This window comes from Littorina saxatilis, linkage group LG3, assembly GCF_037325665.1.
Source record: "Littorina saxatilis isolate snail1 linkage group LG3, US_GU_Lsax_2.0, whole genome shotgun sequence".
Classification (NCBI taxonomy): Eukaryota; Metazoa; Mollusca; class Gastropoda; order Littorinimorpha; family Littorinidae; genus Littorina; species Littorina saxatilis.
This window is the reverse complement of record NC_090247.1, coordinates 25,743,612-25,768,439: the sequence shown is the minus strand read 5'-3', so window position 1 is coordinate 25,768,439 and position 24,828 is coordinate 25,743,612. Positions and strand designations below refer to the sequence as shown.

At 44.9% G+C, this 24,828-nt stretch overlaps 2 protein-coding genes and 1 long non-coding RNA gene across 4 annotated transcripts in view; 2 read left to right on the top strand and 1 right to left on the bottom strand.

The window, feature by feature from the left end:
- Window positions 1-6, top strand: part of LOC138961969 (uncharacterized) — a 16,595-nt gene extending 16,589 nt beyond the window's left edge. The window contains exon 9 of the mRNA XM_070333651.1: window positions 1-6. This exon is cut by the window's left edge and continues 960 nt beyond it. The gene's annotated coding sequence lies outside the window, so the exon portion shown is untranslated.
- The window catches only part of LOC138961973 (uncharacterized), a 109,871-nt gene that overhangs the window by 20,603 nt on the left and 64,440 nt on the right, over window positions 1-24,828 (top strand). The window lies entirely within an intron of this gene.
- The window catches only part of LOC138961965 (mitogen-activated protein kinase kinase kinase 4-like), a 76,666-nt gene continuing 57,511 nt past the window's right edge, over window positions 5,674-24,828 (bottom strand). For both annotated transcript variants that reach the window (XM_070333647.1, XM_070333648.1), the window contains 5 exons: window positions 22,535-22,694; window positions 22,156-22,275; window positions 21,512-21,615; window positions 19,924-20,103; window positions 5,674-9,576 (listed from right to left, as the gene is read on the bottom strand). In XM_070333647.1, the coding sequence (XP_070189748.1) occupies window positions 9,484-9,576; window positions 19,924-20,103; window positions 21,512-21,615; window positions 22,156-22,275; window positions 22,535-22,694 (657 nt within the window). In that variant the 3' untranslated portion in view covers window positions 5,674-9,483. The remainder of the gene's footprint in view (window positions 9,577-19,923; window positions 20,104-21,511; window positions 21,616-22,155; window positions 22,276-22,534; window positions 22,695-24,828) is intronic.

Below are 24,828 nucleotides of genomic sequence, written 5' to 3'. Positions count from 1 at the left end.
CCTGTTGGGGTTTTTTTTTGGTTTTTTTTTTTGGGGGGGGGGGGGGAATATGGAAGGCTGTTCTTGCAGTTGACAACTGATTTTAATTTCACTCTTTAGTACTTAAAAGTGAGGGGGGGGGGGGGGGATATGGAAGGCTGTTCTTGCAGTTGACAACTGATTTTAATTTCACTCTTTAGTACTTAAAAGTGAGCTGTGCTTGGACAGGATTTGCATGAGCATTGTTTTGATTTTGACAATGAATCATATGCGATCAGGGATGTCGTTTGGCCTCAACAGAAGGTGAACAACCTAAACTTGTTTTGAGTCGCCGAAATGACAGCAAAGATTTTGGCACAATCTTTGTCGTCATTTTTTACAGAATTGTGAATAAAAAAATGTCACAGTGACAACAAGGTCAGCCTAAAACTTCTGAAAAGTTGCTGAAATTTGTGTGGCCACATTGGCAATTTTGCAACACACAAGATAAACTTCTGGCAACATCCCTGGGTGCTCAAATTGCGACATGTATAGCTAATAATTTATACAGAAGGCAAGTTCAGAGTCATCTAGTCAAGCTGTCTGTCAGTCATGCTATTCTAGCAAACAAAAAAAAGACACTAATTCCAGAAAGTTACTGACAATACTGGGTTTCTAAAGCTTGTAAAGCATGATAGATTAGAGGATATGGAAAGCAGAGATTATTTTCTTGGTGCTAGTTTTTGAATTTGCCAACCTTGCCTGTGGGTCTCATTTTGTACAAAGACGAATGCAGCGGTTAATAGAGCTATACAGGGAATTTTATGCATTTTTTTTCAAGATATTGGTTCTCGGACACTGACAAAAATGCATTGGTATGTTTATGCTGGCCAAGAACTGCTGTATTTCGTGTCATTTTTTGGTCGACTTTCTTTTTGTACATAATGGTTTATTTTATTGTTTACGTGTGTGTTCCTTTGCTGTTCACGGTCCTGTTAAAAAATCTGTTGTTCTCCTGTGTTGTATATATATATGAGCTTTGGTGCATAAAAGCATGCTTAGGTGCCTAATTAACATAAAGGTGATGTCTAAATTTGTGTTGTTTAAAATGTTTCACCGCAAAATAAATACTATGACTTGAATAGGTCACATTGCATTAGCGATAATGAAAAAAAAAATTATGGTGACAAAAATCTGTAATATAAAACACGAAAGACCCGATTTGGCTGTGGTTTAGTTTCGAAGAATCTTTTGTGATTTTTTTGTTTAATGTAGTTTAATGGGTGTGTGTGAATTGGTGGATGTGGGTGGGAGAGTGTCACAACTTTTCAATGCAGTTCAGTGTGTGTGTGTGTGTGTGTGTGTGTGTGTTCAGCCTGTGTTTTACAGCCTTAATTGTTAGCTCAGAGTAACTGTGATACTTGTACTAAATATATAAAAATGAACAGAAGTAATTCAGGGTTGGTTTCAATGAAAAGGGTATGTGTTTTACCTTGATGAAAGAAATATTTGTTTCAAATATTTTGGAGTGAAGAAGAAGAAATTGAAGGAGTTTTGAAGGTGCAGAAGAAAAATTCTGTAAATATGAGCGTAAAATTGAATTGTATTCTTAAGTTGCTTACTATTTGCAGAGTTAATTATGTAATGTAACTTTTGTGAACAAGAAACAATTAACAAGTGGCTCTATCCCATCTCCCCCCTTTCCCCGTCGCGATATAACCTTGAACGGTTGAAAACGACGTTAAACACCAAATAAATAAATGTTATATGTATCGATTGGACATTGGATTTCCCTTCTTTGAGCCATGTGACGTTAGAGGCCTACAAAACTTTATAATTGGGCGTTTCAGGTTGACCGAAACTTTAAAGGAACTACAAAACACACGTCATGTGTTTGATTGCATGTGTGTGTGCTGTTCAATGTCAAAACAATAACAAAGTCAGTACATGACGTGTGTTTTGTAGTTCCTTTGAAGTTTCGGTCAACCTGAAACGCCCAAATATGAAGCTTATGTGTTTGATTGCATGGGTGTGTGCCCGGGCTCGTTCAATCGTCAAAACAACAACAAAGTCATAGTACCTGAAAGGAATTCGATCGATACATAAATGTTATTTGCGTGTTTGACCAAAATATGACATTTTACACAGATCTCGACAGTCATTGTTCATCTCGACCGCTATCGCGGTCTCGGAGAACAATGACTGTCTCGATCTGTGTAAAATGTCATATTTTGGTCAAACACGCAAATAACGTATAGTAACCTTCTCTTTAAATGCAAATGATAGCTTGGGACGATTGTGCTTTTGGTGACGGACAAGTGTGTTTGTGCGTGTTTGTGCATTGCGAATTTACTATTAAACTCAAACAATAAGAGGGATATGTTCAAGAAACTGCTGCTCAGCGTTAATATATTCTTGGAATGTTTTGGTATGAATTTGTATGCATGTATACCCCACTCACTACAACCAGACATAATCTGCTGCAACGGTCAATCAATCAATCAATATGAGGCTTATATCGCGCGTATTCCGTGGGTACAGTTCTAAGCGCAGGAATTTTTTTTTTTTTTTTAAATTTTTTTTTATGCAATTTATATCGCGCACATATTCAAGGTGCAGGGATTTATTTATGCCGTGTGAGATGGAATTTTTTTACACAATACATCACGCATTCACATCGGCCAGCAGATCGCAGCCATTTCGGCGCATATCCTACTTTTCACGGCTTATTATTCCAAGTCACACATTTTTATCTATGCCTACACAATTTTGCCAGGAAAGACCCTTTTGTCAATCGTGGGATCTTTAACGTGCACACCCCAATGTAGTGTACAACGAAGGGACCTCGGTTTTTCATCTCAACCGAAAGACTAGCACTTGAACCCACCACCTAGGTTAGGAAAGGGGGGAGAAAATTGCTAACGCCCTGACCCAGGGTCGAACTCGCAACCTCTCGCTTCCGAGCGCAAGTGCGTTACCACTCGGCCACCAATGGTATGTGCAATGAAAGAACACCCTTGGGACCGGCCAAAAGTGTCCCTATATTACAGGTGGTCTGTTATGACATTGACAATGTAAGAAATGTTTAGTCCTTTGTACTGGAAACTTGCATTCTCCCAGTAAGGTCATATATTGTACTACGTTGCAAGCCCCTGGAGCAAATTTTTGATTAGTGCTTTTGTGAACAAGAAACAATTGACAAGTGGCTCTATCCCCTCTCCCCCCCTTTCCCCGTCGCGATATAACCTTCGTGGTTGAAAACGACGTAAAACACCAAATAAAGAAAGAAAGAATGACATTGACAGGTGTATTTTGGTCAAAAGAGGAAAATTAAGAAATGCAACATGTGCCCATTATTGGGAGGTGGCCGGCATCAGAGCAGGGAACATTTCGGTAATTATATTGGTATGTATGTTTTCAGAAATCCTGTGCCTGGGTAGAAACTCGTTCTTATCTGTGTTTTATCTCGTTTTTACATGTGTTCAAAAATCCTGTTCATGTAGACAATGTATTTGCTTGCAGCTGGAAACATGTTGATGCGTAGTATTTTGTATCTTTACAGAGTGTCCTGGTGTATGTCCTTTTGTTCATGTACAAAATATATTTCTAGTTCGTATTTTGTAATAAGCATGCATGTTTACATGTTCTAAACTCGTTTATCTGTACATAATTGTCTGCTGTGTCAACTGGCCAGAACATTCATCTTTATGTGTACAGAAATCCAATTCTTGTAAAACTATATTCAAGTGGTCCCAAATTCTGTCATGAATAAAACAAAACAAGTACATGTATGGACTATTTTTCTGCCCTTGTACTTGAATGCATGAAGGGTGCTCAATTTATTGGGGTGGGGGAGGAAATATCAAGACAAAGAGGAGATAACTTGGGATCTTTCTGTATGCTTTACAGTAAAATAAAATAAAATTGGAAAAAAGAATGAACTGGTGTTACTTTAACCACTTGCCTACCTTAGGACGGGTATACCCGTCCTGCGCTTGTGCAGCCGCAGCGCCTTAGGACGAGTTTACCCGTCTTGACGGTTCCGGGATTTTCCAGAAGTGCGATGTCACTGCTGACACAAAAATAGCAGCCAATGGCTTGGTAGGATACCCCATTCTCATGAATAAACATAAATGGTGACGCGGTTTTGCGTCTGAAGGCTATTTTCGGCCTTGGCGACAGGATAGGGGAGAGAAATCTCGACTCGTCAAAATGGCAAACGGTGGAAATCGACCGGGCCACGGTAGGGAAAAACAAAGCCGGACTGACGCTACAGGCGGTGCAAATGACTATGGATACTGACAGGGGAAGGGGGAGATCTTCTTTCGGACGATTCGTTGCAAACAGGTAGATGATAGTGATTATAATCCTTTCTTGGAGCGAGCAAAACAGCCACCTGTGTTTGATCCACAGGCACCGGAAGATGCGCCGGACTGATTTTTCAAAAGTTCATATTTAAACATCATTATAAGCCAAACTAATTATTATTTCCATGATTAGACACTAAAAACAGCTTTTTGGTTCAATTTCCCTTAAAATTAACATCGGTTTTACTTACCTACCTACTGCCAGTTTGGAACTAGAATTTTTTGTGAATTATTACACCCCGAACTCCAATATTCCCTGGCAGTCAGGAATGCACATACGCAAGTTTTGATTGGCAGCGTAAGGGTTAATATTTTTAGTTCCCTCTCTATTTCTCACATACACACACGTACACATTCTCTCTCTTAAAATACACATGGAACTATCTCTGTCTCTGACACACTCTGTCTCTGACACACTCTGTCTCCGACACACAAAGACACACATTCTTTCTACAAACACAGACAAGTTTTCTCAATAAATAGACTTTATTTAGTCTGAGCAGGCACCTGGTAACATGTAGATAGTAACAACACATCAGTATCAATCACGTAACAGGCTCAAGTCAATATGTAACGTGTTACCCATGATATGAAACACTCGCACCTTACTTCTTACACAACAATCTCTTTGCAAAACTTTATTTTACACATACACGGTGTTTACCTATTCCCTCACATGCAACAACACACTCTACACCAGTACTGTACACTACATATACATCAAGTCCATTAGGCATTGGACCAAATGCGATTCACATTTGTGCACACACACGAACTAAAACTGTAATGTAATCAGAGATTTACAGTAGCCCGTGAAGTCTTGAACAAAAACCAAGTGGAAATGGATTTTTTTCATTTTTTTTTATAGAAAAACAGAAAACATAACATAATGAGTAGTCTGCATTTTTTTTTGCTGCGACAGGTTTTTTCCCTGTAATTATTATCTGCATTAGTAATGAAACTGTGAGCTGCATTAAAAATGAAACTTTGGGTGGCTTCAATACTCTGCACACACACAGGAACATAAAACAAACTGCATGTGTCACATACAGTGTTGTCAAAACTCGGAGGCCTCAACAAGTCCTTTTTCAGTGTGTTTCTCTAATTTCCGATATTGCAGGCAAAGTTTCCAAAAGAAAACATAAGTCCTTGGTAACATGATTGTTACAAAGATCATGTCAACAAGTTCAGAAATACAGACATGAGTACGTAGTTTACAGGAATGACAAACTTATTAGAAAGAAATTGTTCAAATACAAAACATGTGCCTTTTTTTTTTTTAATCCACCGTCTTTGTCTCCATCTACCCCCCCCCCCCCCCCCCCCCCAAAAAAAAAAAATTAAAAAAATAAAAAAAATTAAACAAAAAACAAACAAATTTACAATTACAATGATTAAAAAAAATGTGAATATCATGTCAAACTCTGTATAAAAAGTTAATACGTTGCACACTCATACAATGAAAGACTTCCGATTACAATGTATGTGGTTTATCACAAAAGGTTCTGGAAAGAAAACTGTTTAAAAATCGCTCTAATGTGTAAATCAGCAAGTCTTTTTACATTTAAATAGTTCATGCACACTTAACAACTAAAGTTCATTCAGCTGATGACCTGTGTTTCACTCACTGACATTAGAAGAAATACAGAGTTCAAACTTTCCCAAAGCTTTTTGGCCCAATTGTGCCTGTGGTATTCAAAGTAAAAGCGCGAGTTACTGAATACAGTAATTTTAATTCACATACTAGGCAGCATTCACACACTGCAGAAATATTTGTTTCTCTTTGGTCAGACAAAAAAGACCGATATAGCAAGGAAAACCCCACCAATGAAAATCATAGCAATCAAGAGACTTTGATATTTACAAATGAATGTATTAGTTCACTGCCAGTTACAAAAATTACTCAATAAGTAGTACAAATTTGCACTGTGGAGAAACAAAAACCAAAACAAGAACAAAGAAAAACAACTTCTCAAAGATTGCATTCACTACCACAGTTTCTACGCAAATCTGGTCAATACAACTTTTCTTTCTTTCTTTCTTTATTTGGTGTTTAATGTCGTTTTCAACCACGAAGGTTATATCGCGACGGGGAAAGGGGGGAGATATGGGATAGAGCCACTTGTCAATTGTTTCTTGTTCACTAAAGCACTAATCAAAAATTTGCTCCAGGGGCTTGCAACGTAGTACAATGTATTACCTCACTGGGAGAATGCAAGTTTCCAGTACAAAGGACTAACATTTCTTACATACTGCTTGACTAAAACCTTTACAAAAATTGACTATATTCTATACAAGAAACACTTAACAAGGATAAAAAGAGAAACAGAATCCGTTAGTCGCCTCTTACGACATGCTGGGGAGCATCGGGTAAATTCTTCCCCCTAATCCGCGGGGGGAGTCAATACAACACTCACACAAAAATATATATACCTACACCAACAAACTAAATCAGAATTAATATCAAAATTCAATAGACTACAACATTTCACACCAAAACAAATTAAAATGGATATACATCAAATAAATTAACCAGACTATGACTCGTCAATCTAACCTCTCTTTCCTCTGAAGTCATACACACAGCAGAGTACACCGTCAAAGCAGCATCCACAATCTCAATATCACGCCAAAGAATTCTTTGAACGCTGAATTCTTTGGTTGGATTTCTACGTTTATAGTCAGCAGATTCATTTCAACACTCCGGACCTGCCAGCGAGCTTCAATTAGTAAAAATAATTTAATGAGGAATAAAAGCAAGACCTGGGCTATACTTGAAGTTCAAGTTTGCTTCTTTATTATTTATTGTTTTGCATGTGTTTGTTCTTTGCTGTAGGAAGTGACTAGCTTTATCTTGGAACTTGTGTTACAGTGATATATTGACTTTGCTGTCTTGCTTATTTTTTGCTGTGATCTGCAGCTGGGCATATTGTGTTGGATATGTGTGTGTGTGTGTGTGTGTGTGTGTGTGTTTGTTTGTGTGTGCATGCATGCCTGCGTATGTGTGCGTGCATGTGTGTTCGATGTCTTTGTCTATGTTTGTTTACAGGCACAGTTTAACAGACTACAGGTGCGCTAAAGTAGGACCTGCCTACCAGGTAAACAATGCTGACTGCAGACAGTAATGTCTTTGTTAAATACTTTGCAAAAAAATCATCTCCATTCAAAATGTGTGACAAGGCAGTGCAGTATGTTACATTATTGCCTTCTTGTCTGAGCACTACGCTATGTAAGGCAGTGCACTATGTTACATTATTGCCTTACTGTCTGAACACTACTACGCTATGTATGTAAGGCAGTGCATTATGTTGCATTATTGCCTTACTGTCTGAGCACTACACTACATTTTGGCATAGTAACAAATACATCACGCAAGTTAACTGAAAGTCTGTTCTTGTATTTTGTGTGACTGTGCATCGTAAGAACATAACATGGTGGCAGAGTTGATTTGTAGCTAAGCTATCTTCTTGTAAGCAGACTATCTATTATTTGCACATTGTGTGACAGTGAGGAATCTCAACTGACTTCGAAGTATGAGATGATTGAGAGCCAATACAGTGTTCTAGATGATCGAACGTGTAGATATTGCGTCACCCCTGACTCACTTTTTTTCTCCAATGTTCCAAATGCATACGTTGTTTTGCTCCCACCAAGACTGCAGATCTTGGCAAACGCGTGAAGTAAAAACTAGATTTGATGACGTTACCCGTACACGTTCCCCTACACATCCTGAAAAATTCCACATTTATATATGTCTATTGATGAGCAGATCCCCACCTTCTGTTCGACTTTTTGACATTGAAACGAGAGCACTACACTTTGCCCGTTCTTGAAGACATACTGCCAAAGCTGTCACGTGCCCGTGTGCTTTCAAAGCTTGATCTAAGTAATGCTTACTGTACTGGCACGTACACCTGGATGAAGAATCAAGACTCCATATGGCCCTTATTGATGGAAACGACTTCCTTTAGGTACCTGCGTGAGAAGTGAACTGTTTCAAAAACGCCTAGATCAGGCTGTTGAGGGCCTTAACAGTGTTACTGGAGTCTAAGATGATATCATTGTCTATGGAGGAGACATTGACCACTCCGCAACCTTGCTACGCTGCTACAGAGATTTCGAGAAGTTGGCATGAAACTCAACTAAGAGAAAGCAGACCTGAGGAGGACTGATAGTCTGTTCTTGTAGTTTGTGCGACTGTGCACTGTAAGAATGTAACAGATTCCTTGTTGAAGAGCGATCAACGCATAAGTAAAGTGTAAATTAACTCTTTCTGCTTTCCTTTCAAAATCAAAGTGGAATTCAAAAATACAAATAATAGACAACACCTTCCAAATATCTTCTGTTTAGCACCTTCAATGCCATTACTACAGCTTTTTCTTGAGTTCTGAAACTTTTGGGACTTCCAATCTGTAGAGAATTCATGAAATACTTTAGCAAACAGCTTTCATAACAAACCTACGAAGTTTACATTCTAATTTGACTGAACTTTCAAAACTGACAAAATTAATCAACATCATATAAAAAAATAAATAACCATCATCTCCGTCATCATGATTAAACATAATAAATTTAAAAGTAAATGCATAAATAAATAATTTAAAGTAAATTCTTTAAACTAAAGTCAAACACTACTGTACAATTAGAATGGTCTGTTAAAAAAAAAACTACAGTAAGCTGCATAAAATAATTAGGACTTAGTCAACATGATCAATGAGTCGAACATTAGAAATGTGACTGAAAATCAAAAGGGAACATAACACATACAAGCAAAACGAGCATGCAATAAAATACTAAAAATTTCATCTACAGGTCATAAGTGATGAAAACCAATCACAGTGTTTCAAATCCATTTTCTAAAAACTTGATTCTTAACTGGAAAAGTGTACAGTAAAAATAGAATTCAACACTATCAACATAAACACTTTACCATGCAGTTTCATGGTCAGTTTCATAAAAATTCCCAAATGTTACCCCATGCTTCAGCTTTAAGTAGACAGCTCCTCAACAAAGTTTAATGTGAATTTTCTTCCACTTTCACCTCATTTCATTTCTAAACAATCAATCTTCTATGTAACACACTTGCTTTACAAATCACATCTGAAACTCTAATGACTTCAAGACTGCACGGCCCATCTGGAATATTTCTGCTTTGGAGTCATGTTTCCTCCGAGGATCTTTTGCGCAGTAAGTGTTCTTTTCTTTTCTTGTGTTTTTCTAGCTCCTCGTCCTCCTCTGGTTCATTGTACACCTGGAGGGAGAGAGAATAGAGAACACATGAATCAGTCTTGTTCAGGTAACTGCTGTAAGCTTCACATGAGAGAGTAAACCCCTCTCCTCCTCCCTACCCTCTCCCCTTCTCTCTGTCTGTTCTCACTGCCTCTGTCTTTCAACTTTTTTCTCCTCGTTCCTCCCAACTCTCTCTCTCTCTTCTCTTGCTTCTCTCTTCTCCCCAACTTCATCCTCCCTTCCCCCTCTTACCACCCCCCTCCCCCACCCGTCTTCCTCCTCATTAAATCCCAAGTTCCCCTCTGTCCACCTCTCCCCCACCTTTCATCTTGACTTTCTCTTCTCTCTCAGTCTTCTCTTCTCTCTCAGTCTTCTCTTCTCTCTCAGTCTTCTCTTCTCTCTCAGTCTTCTCTTCTCTCTCAGTCTCACTATCCTATCTCATCTCTCAGTCTCACTATCCTATCTCATCTCGTTTTCTCTTCATCGTCTCCGTCTCTTCTCTTACCCTTTTCTCGTGTGTCTCCTGTCTTTGTGTCCCTCTCCTATCTTCTCCCCTCCCTTGGTAAGAGTGTAATCCACAAGCTCATGAATTTCCCCTTTATCTCAATCTTAAGGACCCCCCCTCTTTTGTAATACATGTCTCCTTTCTCTTCTCTCCCCACCCCTCACTTTTGTGAAAGTGTGATCCAACAGCTGGTTGCCACTAGGGCGCATGGTGGGGTCGTGTTTCAGGGTCAGGTCTAGAAACTCTTTGCTCCCGCCTCTCCGATCCCCATCACCAACCCCCCCCCCCCCCCCATCTGATCACACACCCACACCCCCCCTATCTGACCACCCACCCCAATCATTCACCTTTTCAAAGTGTGATCCAACTAGTTGGCACTGGGGCACATGCTGGGGACGTGTTACAAGTGAAGTCAAGAAATTCTTTCCTCCCCCTTCACCACACTCATCTGACCTCCACCACCCTCCCCCCCCCCCCCCCCCCCCCAAATCACTTACCTTTGTGAAAGTGTCTCCTTTCCCTTCTCTCCCCACTCCTCACCTTTGTGAAAGTGTGCCCCCCCTCTTGTAATGTATATGTCTTTTTTACTTCTTCTTCTGCGTTCGTGGGCTGAAACTCCCACGTACACTCGTGTTTTTTGTACGAGTGGAATTTTACGTGTATGACCATTTTTACCCCGCCATTTAGGCAGCCATACGCCGTTTTCGGAGGAAGCATGCTGGGTATTTTCGTGTTTCTATAACCCACCGAACTCTGACATGGATTACAGGATCTTTTTCGTGCGCACTTGGTCTTGTGCTTGCGTGTACACACGGGGGTGATCGGACACCGAGGAGAGTCTGCACACAAAGTTGACTCTGAGAAATAAATCTCTCGCCGAACGTGGGGACGAACTCACGCTGACAGCGGCCAACTGGATACAAATCCAGCGCGCTTCCGACTGAGCTACATCCCCGCCCGTCTTTTTACATTTAGTCAAGTTTTGACTAAATGTTTTAACATAGAGGGGGAATCGAGACGAGGGTCGTGGTGTATGTGTGTGTGTGTGTGTGTCTGTCTGTCTGTGCGTGTGTAGAGCGATTCAGACCAAACTACTGAACCGATCTTTATGAAATTTGACATGAGAGTTCCTGGGAATGATATCCCCGGATATTTTTTCGATAAATACTTTTGATGACGTCATATCCGGCTTTTTGTAAAAGTTGAGGCGGCACTGTCACACCCTCATTTTTCAATCAAATTGATTGAAATTTTTGTAAAGCAATCTTCGACGAAGGCCGGACTTCGGTATTGCATTTCAGCTTGGTGGCTTAAAAATTAATTAATGACTTTGGTCATTAAAAATCTGAAAATTGTAATACATTTTTTTTTTATATAAAACGATCCAAATTTACGTTCATCTTATTCTACATCATTTCCTGATTCCAAAAACATATAAATATGTTATATTTGGATTAAAAACAAGCTCTGAAAATTAAAAATATAAAAATTATGATCAAAATTAAATTTCCAAAATCGATTTAAAAACAATTTCATCTTATTCCTTGTCGGTTCCTGATTCCAAAAACATATAGATATGATATGTTTGGATTAAAAACACGCTCAGAAAGTTAAAACGAAGAGAGGTACAGAAAAGCGTGCTATGCAGCACAGCGAAACCACTACCGCGCTAAACAGGCTCGTCAGTTTCACTCCGTTTTGCACAAGCGGCGGACTACGGTCATTGTGAACAAATGCAGTGCGTTCAGTTTCATTCTGTGAGTTCCACAGCTTGACTAAATGTAGTAATTTCGCCTTACGCGACTTGTTTCTCCTTTCCCTTGTCTCCCCACTCCTCACCTTTGTGAAAGTGTGCCCCCCCCCTCTTGTAATGTCTTGTTTCGAAAATTTTTAATTAAATTTTGATTTAATATAATATACTTACCCAATTCTTATGAATGCATTGACTTTAGTCCCACATGCTAGATGTCGAAAAACCTCTCAAATTACCTGCCCTTAGTAGGGTGGTAACCAAGCTAAAAGCGACGCCATAGCCGTTGCTATGGCCTGACCTTGCTCGGTTACCCATAACACCCTGCGCACCACGTGAGCGCTAGCATCCGTAATGTTCATTCGAGACTATTAGTCAAACAAACCCCCAAGGACATAATCCAGCGGGGACGGATGGGAGGGTATTAACTATAAGAATTGGGTAAGTATATTATATTAAATCAAAATTTAATTAAAAATTTTCGATTTAATCACATATTCTTACTCCAATTCTTATGAATGCAGATTCCTCCTAAAGGCGGAGGGAACTTACTTATGTCCTTGCAAGCACCTGCCCTGCAGCCACCAAAGCCGGCAAAGCACTGGAGCCATCCAGTCGCGTGCAAGAGATGTCACGAAGGTAGAAGTTGATGAATACATCGTCTGACTTCCAGTAAGCTGTCTGCAAGACATCGCTTAATCGCCCTGAACGTAAGACGGCCACAGAGGACGCCCAGGCCCTGGCCTCATGTACTCGAGCTGATGTCAGAGGAAGGACTGAACGCCCCCCCCTCTCCTGAGAGAGCCACCACTCATAAGCTCGTCTAATGAGGGTCGCCACCCATCTTGTAAGGGTCAATTTCGATATGTCCCTGTCATATTTCGTGTTCAATGAAATGAACAAAAGTTTTTGGCTTTTGGCCCTAACCAACTGAGTGCGAGCCAAGTAAGACTTCAAGGCCCTAACTGGACAGTTAGCTAAGTCTGGATCGTGCGAAGCTAAGATAGTCCCAAGCGGGGGGACTCGGACCACGGGCGGGGATTGGCCTGGCTTTTGATTTTTCGCGAGAAAACCAGGCCGGAAATGAAGCGACATTGAACCATCGCGCTCAAACGCGATGTCTTCCGACAAACCCGACAAGGCATGTATCTCACTGCCTCGCCGAGCAGTAGCCAGAAGAAGCAGAAAAACCGTCTTGCGTGTTAAATCAGTCAGGCTAGCAGCCTGCAAAGGCTCAAACGCCGCAGAACGCAAATATTCTAAAACCAAAAATAAGTCCCATGCCGGGACAGAGGTCCGTCTCTGCGCTTCCTGGAGAGCGGCCCCTTTGATCACACTAGCAATCACTCCGTTAACGTTAATCAATCTGCCTATCTGTCTCAGAGTAGCAGATATAGCAGAACGTCGGACTCTCAAAGCAGAGGCCGAACTGCCCTGAGCAGACAAAAAAGAAAGATGATTTGCCACCTGTAAGGAGCGCGGGGCCACTGCATTGACCCCCGTCTCCCTACACCACTTGGCCCAGGCGGCCCAATGGCAAGCATACACAGACGCAGTCGAGGACCTATGCGCCTTAAAAACCAAATCCAGCGTAGAGTCTGAAGCGCCAGATTTCCGCAGTTCCGACCTCACAGTCTCCAAACGTGTAGGCGCAGGGCCTGCGGGTCTCTGTGCGGGATGCCTGTTCTTGGCTGAACGAGCTCTCCCCGCACCAGATTTAGAGGGATCGGAACCCCTTTTGCCAGCAACAGCAGATCTGGAAACCACTGCTGGGAAGGCCACCAGGGGGCTACCAGCAGCAGGAGCTCCGGACGATCCAGCTCGGCCTTCCTCACCACTCTGCTGAGTAGAGGAAAGGGAGGATATGCGTAGGCCTGAAGGCCGCTCCACGAGATCTCCAACGCATTGCTTGCCCAAGCTTCCGTGTCCGGAAAGGGGGACACGAAAATGGGAAGTCTCTTTGAAAATCTCGTTGCAAATAGATCGATCATGGGTTTCTCCACCTGTGCCCACAGGCGCTGGAGCGCCCCGTGAGTGATCGTCCATTCGGTGTGCAACACCTGAGAGGACCTGCTGAGCGCATCCGCCAGAGCGTTGAGCTTGCCCGGCAGGAACTCTGCTGAGATCATGATCCGATGCGAGTGGCACCACACCAGAACCTCGCATGCCCTGTCTGACAGGGAAAACGACCGAGCTCCTCCCTGCTTGTTGATGTAGGCAGCGACAGTTGTATTGTCCGTGTGCAACCGGACATGTCTGCCGCCCACCAGAGGGAGAAACGCAAGCAAACCGAGGGAAACAGCCTCCAACTCCAGGCGATTGATATGCCAGAGACGCTGGGCCTGAGTCCAAAGACCGGAGGCCGCCTGGCCCCCGATGTGGGCCCCCCACCCAGCCATAGACGCATCCGTAAACAGATCTATGTCCGGAGGGGGCAGAGAGATGGGGACCCCCTGAGAGATCCAGTCTAGGTCCAGCCACCGAGCCGTCGCGTGACTGAACCATCCCTGTGTGGAGACGATTTTGTCCCAATCTTGCGAAGCCGGCTCCCAGAGAGAGCTGAGCGCAGCCTGGAAAGGCCTCTTGTACACCCTCCCTAAGGGAACCAGAGTTGCCATAGATTCCATTTGGCCCAGAATCGAGGTAAGGACCCTCACCGAAGCCTGCTGGCTGCCAGCCACGGCCGAAATGAGAGCATGAAGCTTCTGAATCCTCTCCTGCGTAGGCCGGACCGTCCAAGCGACAGTGTCGAACGCCATACCGAGGTAAACAAACCTCTGCGAGGGAGTCAATTCCGACTTCGCTTGGTTCACAGAGAACCCCAGGCTCAGAGCCCGGTTCAACACTACCTGAGTGTTCAAGAGGCACACTGATCGACTCTGACTCAGAATCAACCAGTCGTCGAGGTACGTCCGTAGACGAATACCTCTTTGCCTGATCAGCGCGGCCAACTGTCTGATCACCAAAGTGAAAACCCACGGGGCCAGGGACAGCCCGAAGGGCAGAGCCCTGAATTGAAAGATCCGATGACCCCAGCGGAACCGGAGCCACTTTCTGTCCACTTGATACATAAGGATATGAAAGTAGGCGTCCGTCAAATCCACCGAAGTCACCCAATCTCCCCGGCGCAGGGCCTCCCTGACCGAAGCTGGCGTTTCCATACGAAACTTGATCTTCCGCAGAAACTTGTTCAAGACCGAAAGATCGAGAACAGGCCTCCAGCGGCCCGACGCCTTGGGCACAACAAACAGGCGTCCGTAAAACCCCGGCGAGGAGTGATCCACAATCTCCTCTATAGCCTCTTTGGCCAAAAGAGACCTGATCTCTGTCTCTATGGCCGCTCTGGCCTCCAGGCTGGCCGGAAAACGAAAGGGAGGAGGAACCCTGGTCAAGGGAGCCTTTTCCCCCTCCCACAACAGGCGGAATCCCGATCGCACCACCCGCAAAATCCATTGGCTGTGCACTAACGCCTGCCACATGGAAATGGCCCTGGTGGGGCCCCCCGCCACCACAAAAGTGGGGGGAACAGGGGTGATGTGATCGGGAGAGCCTCATTGGGGGGAGGGCTTTCGAGCCCCCCCCCTCCCCTTCCCGAACGAGGGTTTCTTAGGATAAGGAGCACCCTTGGCTGGTGCGCCCTTATCTCCCTGTTCCTTAGGACGAGAGGCGTTGTGCTGCTTCTTGTTCCAGGCAGGCTTAGAAGAAGACTGAGATTTCTTTGGGATTTTAAACGAAATCCCAACGAGATGTCTGTCTTTAGCCTCCTGCACTTCCCGCTGCCTTGCATCCAGGGCTACTCTACCCAGGAGAGAGCCCTCAACAAAAGGCGAGGAACGAAGCGAGTCCACAGTGGACTGCTGGGAAAAACCTGCTTGAGACAGCAGCAAATCACGTCGTGAAAAGACAGCATGAGCATACAGCCTCGCTGAAATGCTCATCCTCTCAGAATTCACCATCCCCAAAGCAGCAAGCAGTGTGGAGATATCACTGGCTGAGGCGTCTTCCCTGAGTCTAAACGGCTCCAAAGAGCCAGCCACAGCTCGAGTAAGAGCTCGGAGCAAAGACTCTGCCATAGAAGCCAATTCCAGATCAAGACGCCCAATCTCCTCCAGAGAAGAGAGAGAAGCGTCCGAGAACGAGACCCCTTCCTTAGCAGAAGGTTGCTTTGGCAACAAGGCAAGCAACTCCGGCGGAATTGGCAAAGTTGCCCTCGGCAAAGCAAAAGTCTGAACAAAGTTCCTAGACTTCACATTCCAGTCCAGCTTTTTCTGCACTAACGGCGAAAAAGCAGTGGCCTGCGCGTTTGACGCTAGCCATGGATCGGCTGAAGCAGGCGCTGTATCATGAGCATGCAACAAAGGGAAAGGAGTTGGCGACAGACCGCTGCCCTGAGGGGCCGGACGAGCCAAAAGTTGCGACATGTGATAAGCCACGGCAGGTGATTCCACAAAACGAAACGATTGTGAACTCTCCTGCGAAGGCCGAAAATCATTCGCCGCGGATGGTGGAAAAGAGACATCCTGTCCTGAATCCACCACCCCCTCCGGAAAGTAACGAGCTGCCACACAAGCCGCTCTTCTCATGGCTTGCCTAAATCCAAAAGGCAAGACTACACACTCCTCATCTTCCACAGAAGAATCCGAATCCCCAGCCTGTACAGTATCACTGTACACAGGAGGGGAGACAGGAGCAGCAAAAGCGTGACCCGATCCCGCTTGCCACCCACCATCCCCCCCCTGCCCCACTGGGGTAGAAGGGTAGACAGTAGGCACAGAGGCCCGCCAAGAAGGCGGGGGGAGGGGGCCAGCCAACAAAGCCGCGCCAGGCCCATTGTCGGTAGACCGCTGACCGGGCGCTTGGCCCCAACAGTCAAAACCGGTCTGGCCAGTTTGAGCTACCCCGCCCGCTGCATGCGGTGGGAGTTGGCTCGTAGCTGTAGCAAGCGAACCCTGCGAGGGGTAAGACTGAGTGAGAGGCGAGACCGTGAAAGGCCGCCCCCACCCGTCAACCTGCTGTAGTCCCGATGCCCCACCACCCCACCACCCCTGCTGGGGAGAGGGGCGGCTGCTAGCAGTGGACAATAGCGGCACTGACTGAGACGCCAGTCCAACAGCGGACACCCGATCATGCCCGGCGGGCGAGAAAGGGTGAGCCGCTACACCAGCCCCCACCCAGTCCCGCCCAGTGGGTGGGAAAGAGTGAGACGCTGACACAGCCCCCTGCCCCCAGTGGGGCAAGGTGGGACCAAGCCCAGGCTGTGACTTACCATGCCCCCTCTCTCCCTCTCCCACCCGGGGAGAGAGCTGACTTCCCACTGCAGTGTTGCTAAAAGCAAGCTGAGCGGGAAGAAAAAGAGAGGAAGCAGACCCCCTCTCCTTACGGAGAGAGTGTTCGAGCGCAACCGCAGCACTACCAGAGGCAGAGAGGGAAGGCCCGAACTGGTCAGGTGCACCAAGCAAGTGCGCAGAAGAAATGGCCGCCCGGCCACCCCCCCCATCCGCGGGAGTCGCCATAGTCGACGACGACGACGACCCCAGCCGAGCCAGGGAGGAAGGATCCCCTACCGCCGGAGGCAGAGGAGGGACCCCAGAGCGAGACGCAAACTGTTGAGAAATAAAATCAAACAATTCGGACTTCAACGAGCCCAGGGCTGAAGGCCCCGGCTCCTCACCCCTATCAGGGGACGCGAGCTGTGAGCGAACGGAACCCGTCCTCGGAGGGATAGGAACATCAAACGAAGTGCTATTTGACGGATCTTCTACCCGCATAATAGGCAAATCAACGCTCTTGGCTTTACTCTTAGCTTTAGCTTTCTTAACTGGGCTAAGAGCCTTGTCACCTTCCAGTCTCGCACTCAGTTTAGCTTTGTTGTCGGCCATTTTAAGACCGGCGAAAACAGTCACCCAGAACAAAATTATCTGCGTGCGTGTTCAAAACAAAGCTATCAACATTTACATTCCAAACGTAAAAAGGAAAGATCTCACCAAAAGGTAGACGGACAGGTAGACCCCCAAGAACCGGCTAGTCTCACGGACGAGCAGGCATGTGAAGGCCAAAAGTGAGAGCGAAATTCGGACACGTCCACCGTGTGTTGTCGAAAGTCGAGAATGAACATTACGGATGCTAGCGCTCACGTGGTGCGCAGGGTGTTATGGGTAACCGAGCAAGGTCAGGCCATAGCAACGGCTATGGCGTCGCTTTTAGCTTGGTTACCACCCTACTAAGGGCAGGTAATTTGAGAGGTTTTTCGACATCTAGCATGTGGGACTAAAGTCAATGCATTCATAAGAATTGGAGTAAGAATATGTGATTAAATCTCCTTTCCCTTGTCTCCCCATTCCTCACCTTTGTGAAAGTGTGCCCCCCCCCCCCCCCCCCCCTCTTGTAATGTCTTGTTTCTCCTTTCCCTTGTCTCCCCATTCCTCACCTTTGTGAAAGTGTGCCCCCCCTCTTGTTATGTCTTGTTTCTCCTTTCCCTTGTCTCCCCATTCCTCACCTTTGTGAAAGTGTGCCCCCCCCCCCCCCCCCCCCCCTCTTGTAATGTCTTGTTTCTCCTTTCCCTTGTCTCCCCATTCCTCACCTTCCGCCGAACCTGGGATCGAACTCGCGCTGACAGCGGCCAACTGAATACAAATCCAGCGCGCTACCAACTGAGCTATATCCCCGCCCGTAATGACTTGTTTCTCCTTTCCCTTGTCTCCCCATTCCTCACCTTTGTGAAAGTGTGCCCCCCCCCACTTGTAATGACTTGTTTCTCCTTTCACTTGTCTCCCCATTCCTCACCTTTGTGAAAGTGTGCCCCCCCTCTTGTAATGTCTTGTTTCTCCTTTCCCTTGTCTCCCCACTCCTCACCTTTGTGAAAGTGTGCCCCCCTTCTTGTAATGTCTTGTTTCTCCTTTCCTTTGTCTCCCCACTCCTTACCTTTGTGGAAGTGTGCCCCCCCCCCCCCCCCCCCCCCCCCTCTTGTAATGTCTTGTTTCTCCTTTCCCTTGTCTCCCCACTCCTCACCGTTGTGAAAGTGTGCCCCCCCCCCTCTTGTAATGTCTTGTTTCTCCCCTCACCTTTGTGAAAGTGTGCCCCCCCCCCCCCTCTTGTAATGTCTTGTTTCTCCTTTCCCTTGTCTCCCCACTCCTCACCTTTGTGAAAGTGTGCCCCCCCCCCCCCCCCCCTCTTGTAATGTCTTGTTTCTCCTTTCCCTTGTCTCCCCACTCCTCACCTTTGTGAAAGTGTGCCCCCCCCCCCCCCTCTTGTTTCTCCTTTCCCTTGTCTCCCCACTCCTCACCTTTGTGAAAGTGTGCCCCCCCCCCCCCCCCTCTTGTAATGTCTTGTTTCTCCTTTCCCTTGTCTCCCCACTCCTCACCTTTGTGAAAGTGTGCCCCCCCCCCCCCCCCCTCTTGTAATGTCTTGTTTCTCCTTTCCCTTGTCTCCCCACTCCTCACCTTTGTGAAAGTGTGCCCCCCCCTTCTTGTAATGTCTTGTTTCTTCTTTCCCTTGTCTCCCCACTCCTCACCTTTGTGAAAGTGTGCCCCCCTTCTTGTAATGTCTTGTTTCTTCTTTCCCTTGTCTCCCCACTCCTCACCTTTGTGAAAGTGTGCCCCCCCCCCCCCCCCCCCCTTCTTGTAATGTCTTGTTTCTCCTTTCCCTTGTCTCCCCACTCCTCACCTTTGTAAAAGTGTGCCCCCCCTCTTGTAATGTTTTGTTTCTCCTTTCCCTTGTCTCCCCACTCCTCACCTTTGTGAAAGTGTGCCCCCCCCCCCCCTCTTGTAATGTCTTGTTTCTCCTTTCCCTTGTCTCCCCACACCTCACCTTTGTGAAAGTGTGCCCCCCCCCCCCCCCCCCCCCCCCACTTGTAATGTCTTGTTTTTCCTTTCCCTTGTCTGCCCATTCCTCACCTTTGTGAAATTTCCCCCCCCCCCCCCCCCCCCCCCACTTGTAATGTCTTGTTTCTCCTTTCCCTTGTCTCCCCACTTCCTCACCTTTGTGAAAGTGTGCCCCCCCTCTTGTAATGTCTTGTTTCTCCTTTCCCTCGTCTCCCCACTCCTCACCTTTGTGAAAGTGTGCCCCCCCTCTTGTAATGTCTTGTTTCTCCTTTCCCTTCTCTCCCCACTCCTCACCTTTGTGAAAGTGTGATCCAGCAGATTGTTGGCACTAGGGCGCATGGTGGGGTCGTGTTTGAGGGTCAGATCCAGGAACTCTTTGCCCTCAGGGCTGAGGCTGTCGGGAACGGCCGGCTTGTGACCCATCCCCACCTTGAACATCACCTGGTAGTGGTTCTCAAGCTCGTGCCAAGGCCGCTGAAAAGTCAAGGTCATGGCAAGGTCAAACTAAAAGGCGGTGCCAGGAATCACGGGGCTGTAGCCTAACCAAATCTCACATGACCTGGCTGTTAAACTGTAAAATTAAAATCAAAATGTCATGCCAAGATCACTGAAACATCAGGATTACATTTTATGATCATGTCACAATCTGGCAGTGGAAGGTCCAGCTTATGCCAAGATCGCTGAACCATCTCAGAAACATGAAAGTTTTATGTCAGAAATCATAATCGCTTGTTTGTGACCCATTCCCACTTTGAAAATAATTTCATCAGACCTGGGAAACCCAGTTTTGCACTTGGAGTATTCTCAAAGAAACCTGGTGTATTTTCAGAAAAATTAGCGTACTCCACACAGCATTTGAACATCTATGATTCAAACATGCTTCACATGCGTCCGTCGCACCATTAATTAAGTTTACTAACACATTTAAACAAATGTTTCTATCAATGTTTACTCACAAAAACTGTAATCATGTGTCAAATTAGTGGATCTGCTTCGGGATATGCTTATGAAGAAAAGTAGTACAGGGATTTTTCTCGTCATATTATTTTTCAACTGAGCATACCGATCGTATTCTAGACAATCCTGCTTACAAAATATGGCGAAATCGTATGGGCTCCCAGGTCTGTTTCATCCTGGTTTTCATTTTGAAGCGTCTTGTTATGATCTGCTTGTGGTTCTCCAATTTGTGCAAAAGTTGCTGAAAAGTCACTGTTAACAGACCTGTTTACCCCCATAAGTGTTTTGGAGTAATGCTCAGCCCCAAAAATAGTAATCCTGGCACAAAAATAGTAATCATCCAGCATTCGTCGCCAATTACAACGCACATGACAACTGTGTCTGCGAAACGCAATCATGCACATATATCCATCATTCACAAACAAAACACATCAGTCAGTTTTTGTAGTCATCATAATTTCAAAGAAGATCACGTCAAAAGCACATGCATCACTGATTCTTTTTCTTTTGCTCGTAGTAGGCCTTTTTCAGTGTGTCAAGCACTTCTCTACTGTACTTGCGCTTGCCGAATGAGTGAGGGCTAGACTTCACCACTAGAATAAGGCTCTCCAGCGTCTCATCAGACAGACATGATCTCTGGTAAGTGCTGTGCTTTTTCACCCCATTTCACCATTGAAAAAAACAATGCCAAACATGTGAATTGATTAAAAAAAATTAAAAATAAAAATTTTTTTAAATTTTTTTTTTTTACATTTTTTTTATTTATGAAAATCGTAGTCTTGACACGGATAGCGGAATGGCGTATTTTTTGCAGAAAATCGTAATAAATTACGCCAAAATCGTAAGGGTAAACAGGTCTGTGTTAATAAGCAACATTTTGCTCACTGTGTGTGTGTAAGGGGGGAGGGATACTAAATGCCCATACCTTTCCAGTGGACATTTCGATGACAACACAGCCCAGGCTCCAGATGTCAGCTGCTCTGCCGTAACCACTCTGATCATTGGTGATAACCTCTGGGGCCATGTAGGCTGCACACATAACACAACACTCATCATTATTTTCTCCCAAGAATTTAAAAAAATGTGGCCTATAACTTCTCCCAACCTCTAAGCCTGTTTTCAAAAACAAACAAAAATCCCTGATCACAGCATGTTTCTTTGGTTTGTTTGTTTCATGTAAAATTCCATATGTCATTTATTCATCAATAATCATAATCATTAGACTGAGTTTCCACTCTCTGTATAAACAGAAGGCAATTGAATGCTCACCCTATTTCTTAGCGCACTGTTGAAATCATCCTTGAACTATGTCTTTCATTGCTCCACTTCTGTGAATTTCATCTTCGGCTGATTTCATGAATTTGACAAATGTTTTAAAACAAAATTCTGAAATCCCCCCAATTTCCAAAATCTTTTTCAAACTTTGAAACATTTTCTCCCAGTTTTTAGCTTTCCCAGCATCGTAAATGGCTCTCCCATTTTCTGAAATTCCCCAAGGAATAAAACCAGTTTCTTCAACATAAACATGTGCTAGATGGTACAACAACCAAAACAATATGCATTACTGACCTGTGGTACCGACAAGGTTGTGGAACTCGCCAGGCATGGTGGTGTGACTCTTCAGTTTCACAGAGCAACCAAAGTCACCCAGCTTCACGTGGCCATTCGAGGTCAGGAAGATGTTGGCGCCTGGTGAAATAAACAATGATTGTTATCATAATCAAATCTCAATTCAGTGATAAATAGGGATGGATGCCATGGCTTGGAGGAGACAAAGCTACTGTTTCACTGCACAGACTCACCAGACTATGCGCTTGTCTTTAAGACTGCATTAATTTCACAATAACAATAACAATAACAACACTTTATTGTCCATCAAATTATTACATTAAAATGGAAAATGTTCCAGCTGTTTAAATTCAAAAAATGTCATTGTCTTCTTATATACCTTTGATGTCTCTGTGGACAATGCTGTTCTCGTGCAGATGGTTGACGGCCAGGATGATCTCTCGGGTGTAGCGCCGGATGAGGTACTCAGGGAGCCCCATCTTGGCCGCCTCCTCTATCGTGCCTGTGTCGCAGTACTCCATGAACATCAGCATTTCGTCCTGTCAGACAGCACACAATGGATTAGTCACAAATCATTCTGATGAAGCCTAATACAGACTAACAGTGGACGCCGCTTTTTAAGACCCCCTGAAGAATCCCTATGTTTTTTTTTCAGATTATTTGTGCATAACCTCTGTAAATTTAACCCCATTTTAAGATTCCCTCCTTTTTAAGACCATGTTTTCTCAGATTATTTATTCAAAACCTCTATAAATTTACCCCTAAATATCAAGTACAAGGAGCCCTTCTTTTCTTCGTCTCCCTCTTAAAAAATGTGTCCTGTCTGTTTTAAGTACTTTAGACTATATCATATATGAAGCATTTTTACAGAATCAAGGAATGCTTTTATGGGATCCTGATTACATCATACAGCAGTCCCTCTCATGAACGGACACCCTTGGGCCATAGCAAAACTGTCCGTACATTGCAGGTGTCCGGTCACGGGAGGGGTGACCACACCACCCCCTCCCCCATACACTCACACAGAGACACACAAACAACAGGATTGAGTCTATGCTAATCACTTCTTGTGGCTACTAAACAATAACAATAAACTCCTAATACTTCTTTAAACGTTCTGTAAAAATGATTTGTATGAAAAGTGTTGAAAAGAAGAGATAAAATAAATCCTCAAGGCAGTGAACACACTCACCATGCACTGACATACGAAAGCAGCCACACAAACACAGCACAGAGGAGCGTGTGCAGATGCTTTGCAAGAATAAGCTTGAAAACCAGTTTGAATAAATAGCAGCAGATAGAGCTGCATGTCATAATCATGTAATTTATTTTCTTCTTGTCTGGCTTTATTGACTGCATGCCGATCATGTGGCATGGCAGTGACTTTTCACTCTTCAGTCGGAAATACACTGTACATAACACAGCTCCCACTCTCCCTCACTAATGCCTACCCCAAGCCGTGACAACTGATGCTTGGAAATTGTGTGGAAGAGTACACCTCTCTATTTCTCTCCAATGCTCTTCCTGCTGACATGCAGTGACACCGGACACCCCACAGAGTTTAGCCAGCTACCCCTCCACCACCCCCCCCCTCCCTCTCTCTCACTCCCTCCAGCCATGTACTGTTTGGGGCTGTGGCCAGAGAGGCCAGCTGCACTGTTCACTCAGAGCAAAACCAGTTGACTGTGTCGTAACTTTTGACAAAGCAAGACAACTGAAGGGTTCACAGATTAGGCAACCGACTCACTGGTCAAGGCTGAGGGGAAACAAGAGTATCTTGTCAATGAAAGAGGTTACACACAGACACACGATGCTGAGAACTGTGGCCGGTTTTTCACTCTCTTTCGCTCAGGACCTTCATCGACTGTGGTTTCTGTTGTTTACGTCCAACAGACAAGAATAAAGAGCACAGTGCAGTTTCATGTTGGCATCTTCGCATGTACTCCACTCCTGACCAAAACTACCCCCCCCCCCCCCCCCCCCCTCCTGATGGGTACACGTGCACTCAAGTTATCAGTGACTGTCATCACGCCATTGCGGCTGTGATCTTTGTACCAAGAGCCGGACTGCTCTGTTATCGATTTTGTTGTGGTGAAAATTTGACGATGGTCTGTCCGTACATTGGAGGTATGACCTGCTGTTGGGACCGAAAATGAGTGTCCGCGTCCACGTTTTGCAGGTGTCCGTTTAAGGGGGGGCAAATATAGAAGGAAAACACTCCGTGCCGAGCAAATGTGTCCGTACATGTCAGGTGTCCGCTCACGCCGGGGGCCGTGCATTGCAGGGACTGCTGTACAACTTTTGCAGCTTTATCACAATCATCTCCCTTGTGGTTTTGCAAGACTCCGAGGACACTGTCAGATTAAAACTATGCATATACAATAGACGAATTCTGAAAATAACTCTGTCCACTTGGTATGGGTTGTGAAAGAGTGAATGCCCTTGCTTTTAGTAAGACGAACAACCCACACATGCGCCCGTCCATGTGTTTCAGACACACCTACTCGCTAGTGACCGGCCTATAATGTCACGAGGGAAAATGTACCTTGTTTGTCTCACTAAAAGCAAGGGTATTCACTCGTTCACAACCCATACAAGCCCAACAGAGCTAGTTCCCGAATACGTCTATTGCCCTGGCTTTTTCTGTTCAGTAAGAACATTGATAATGAAAAG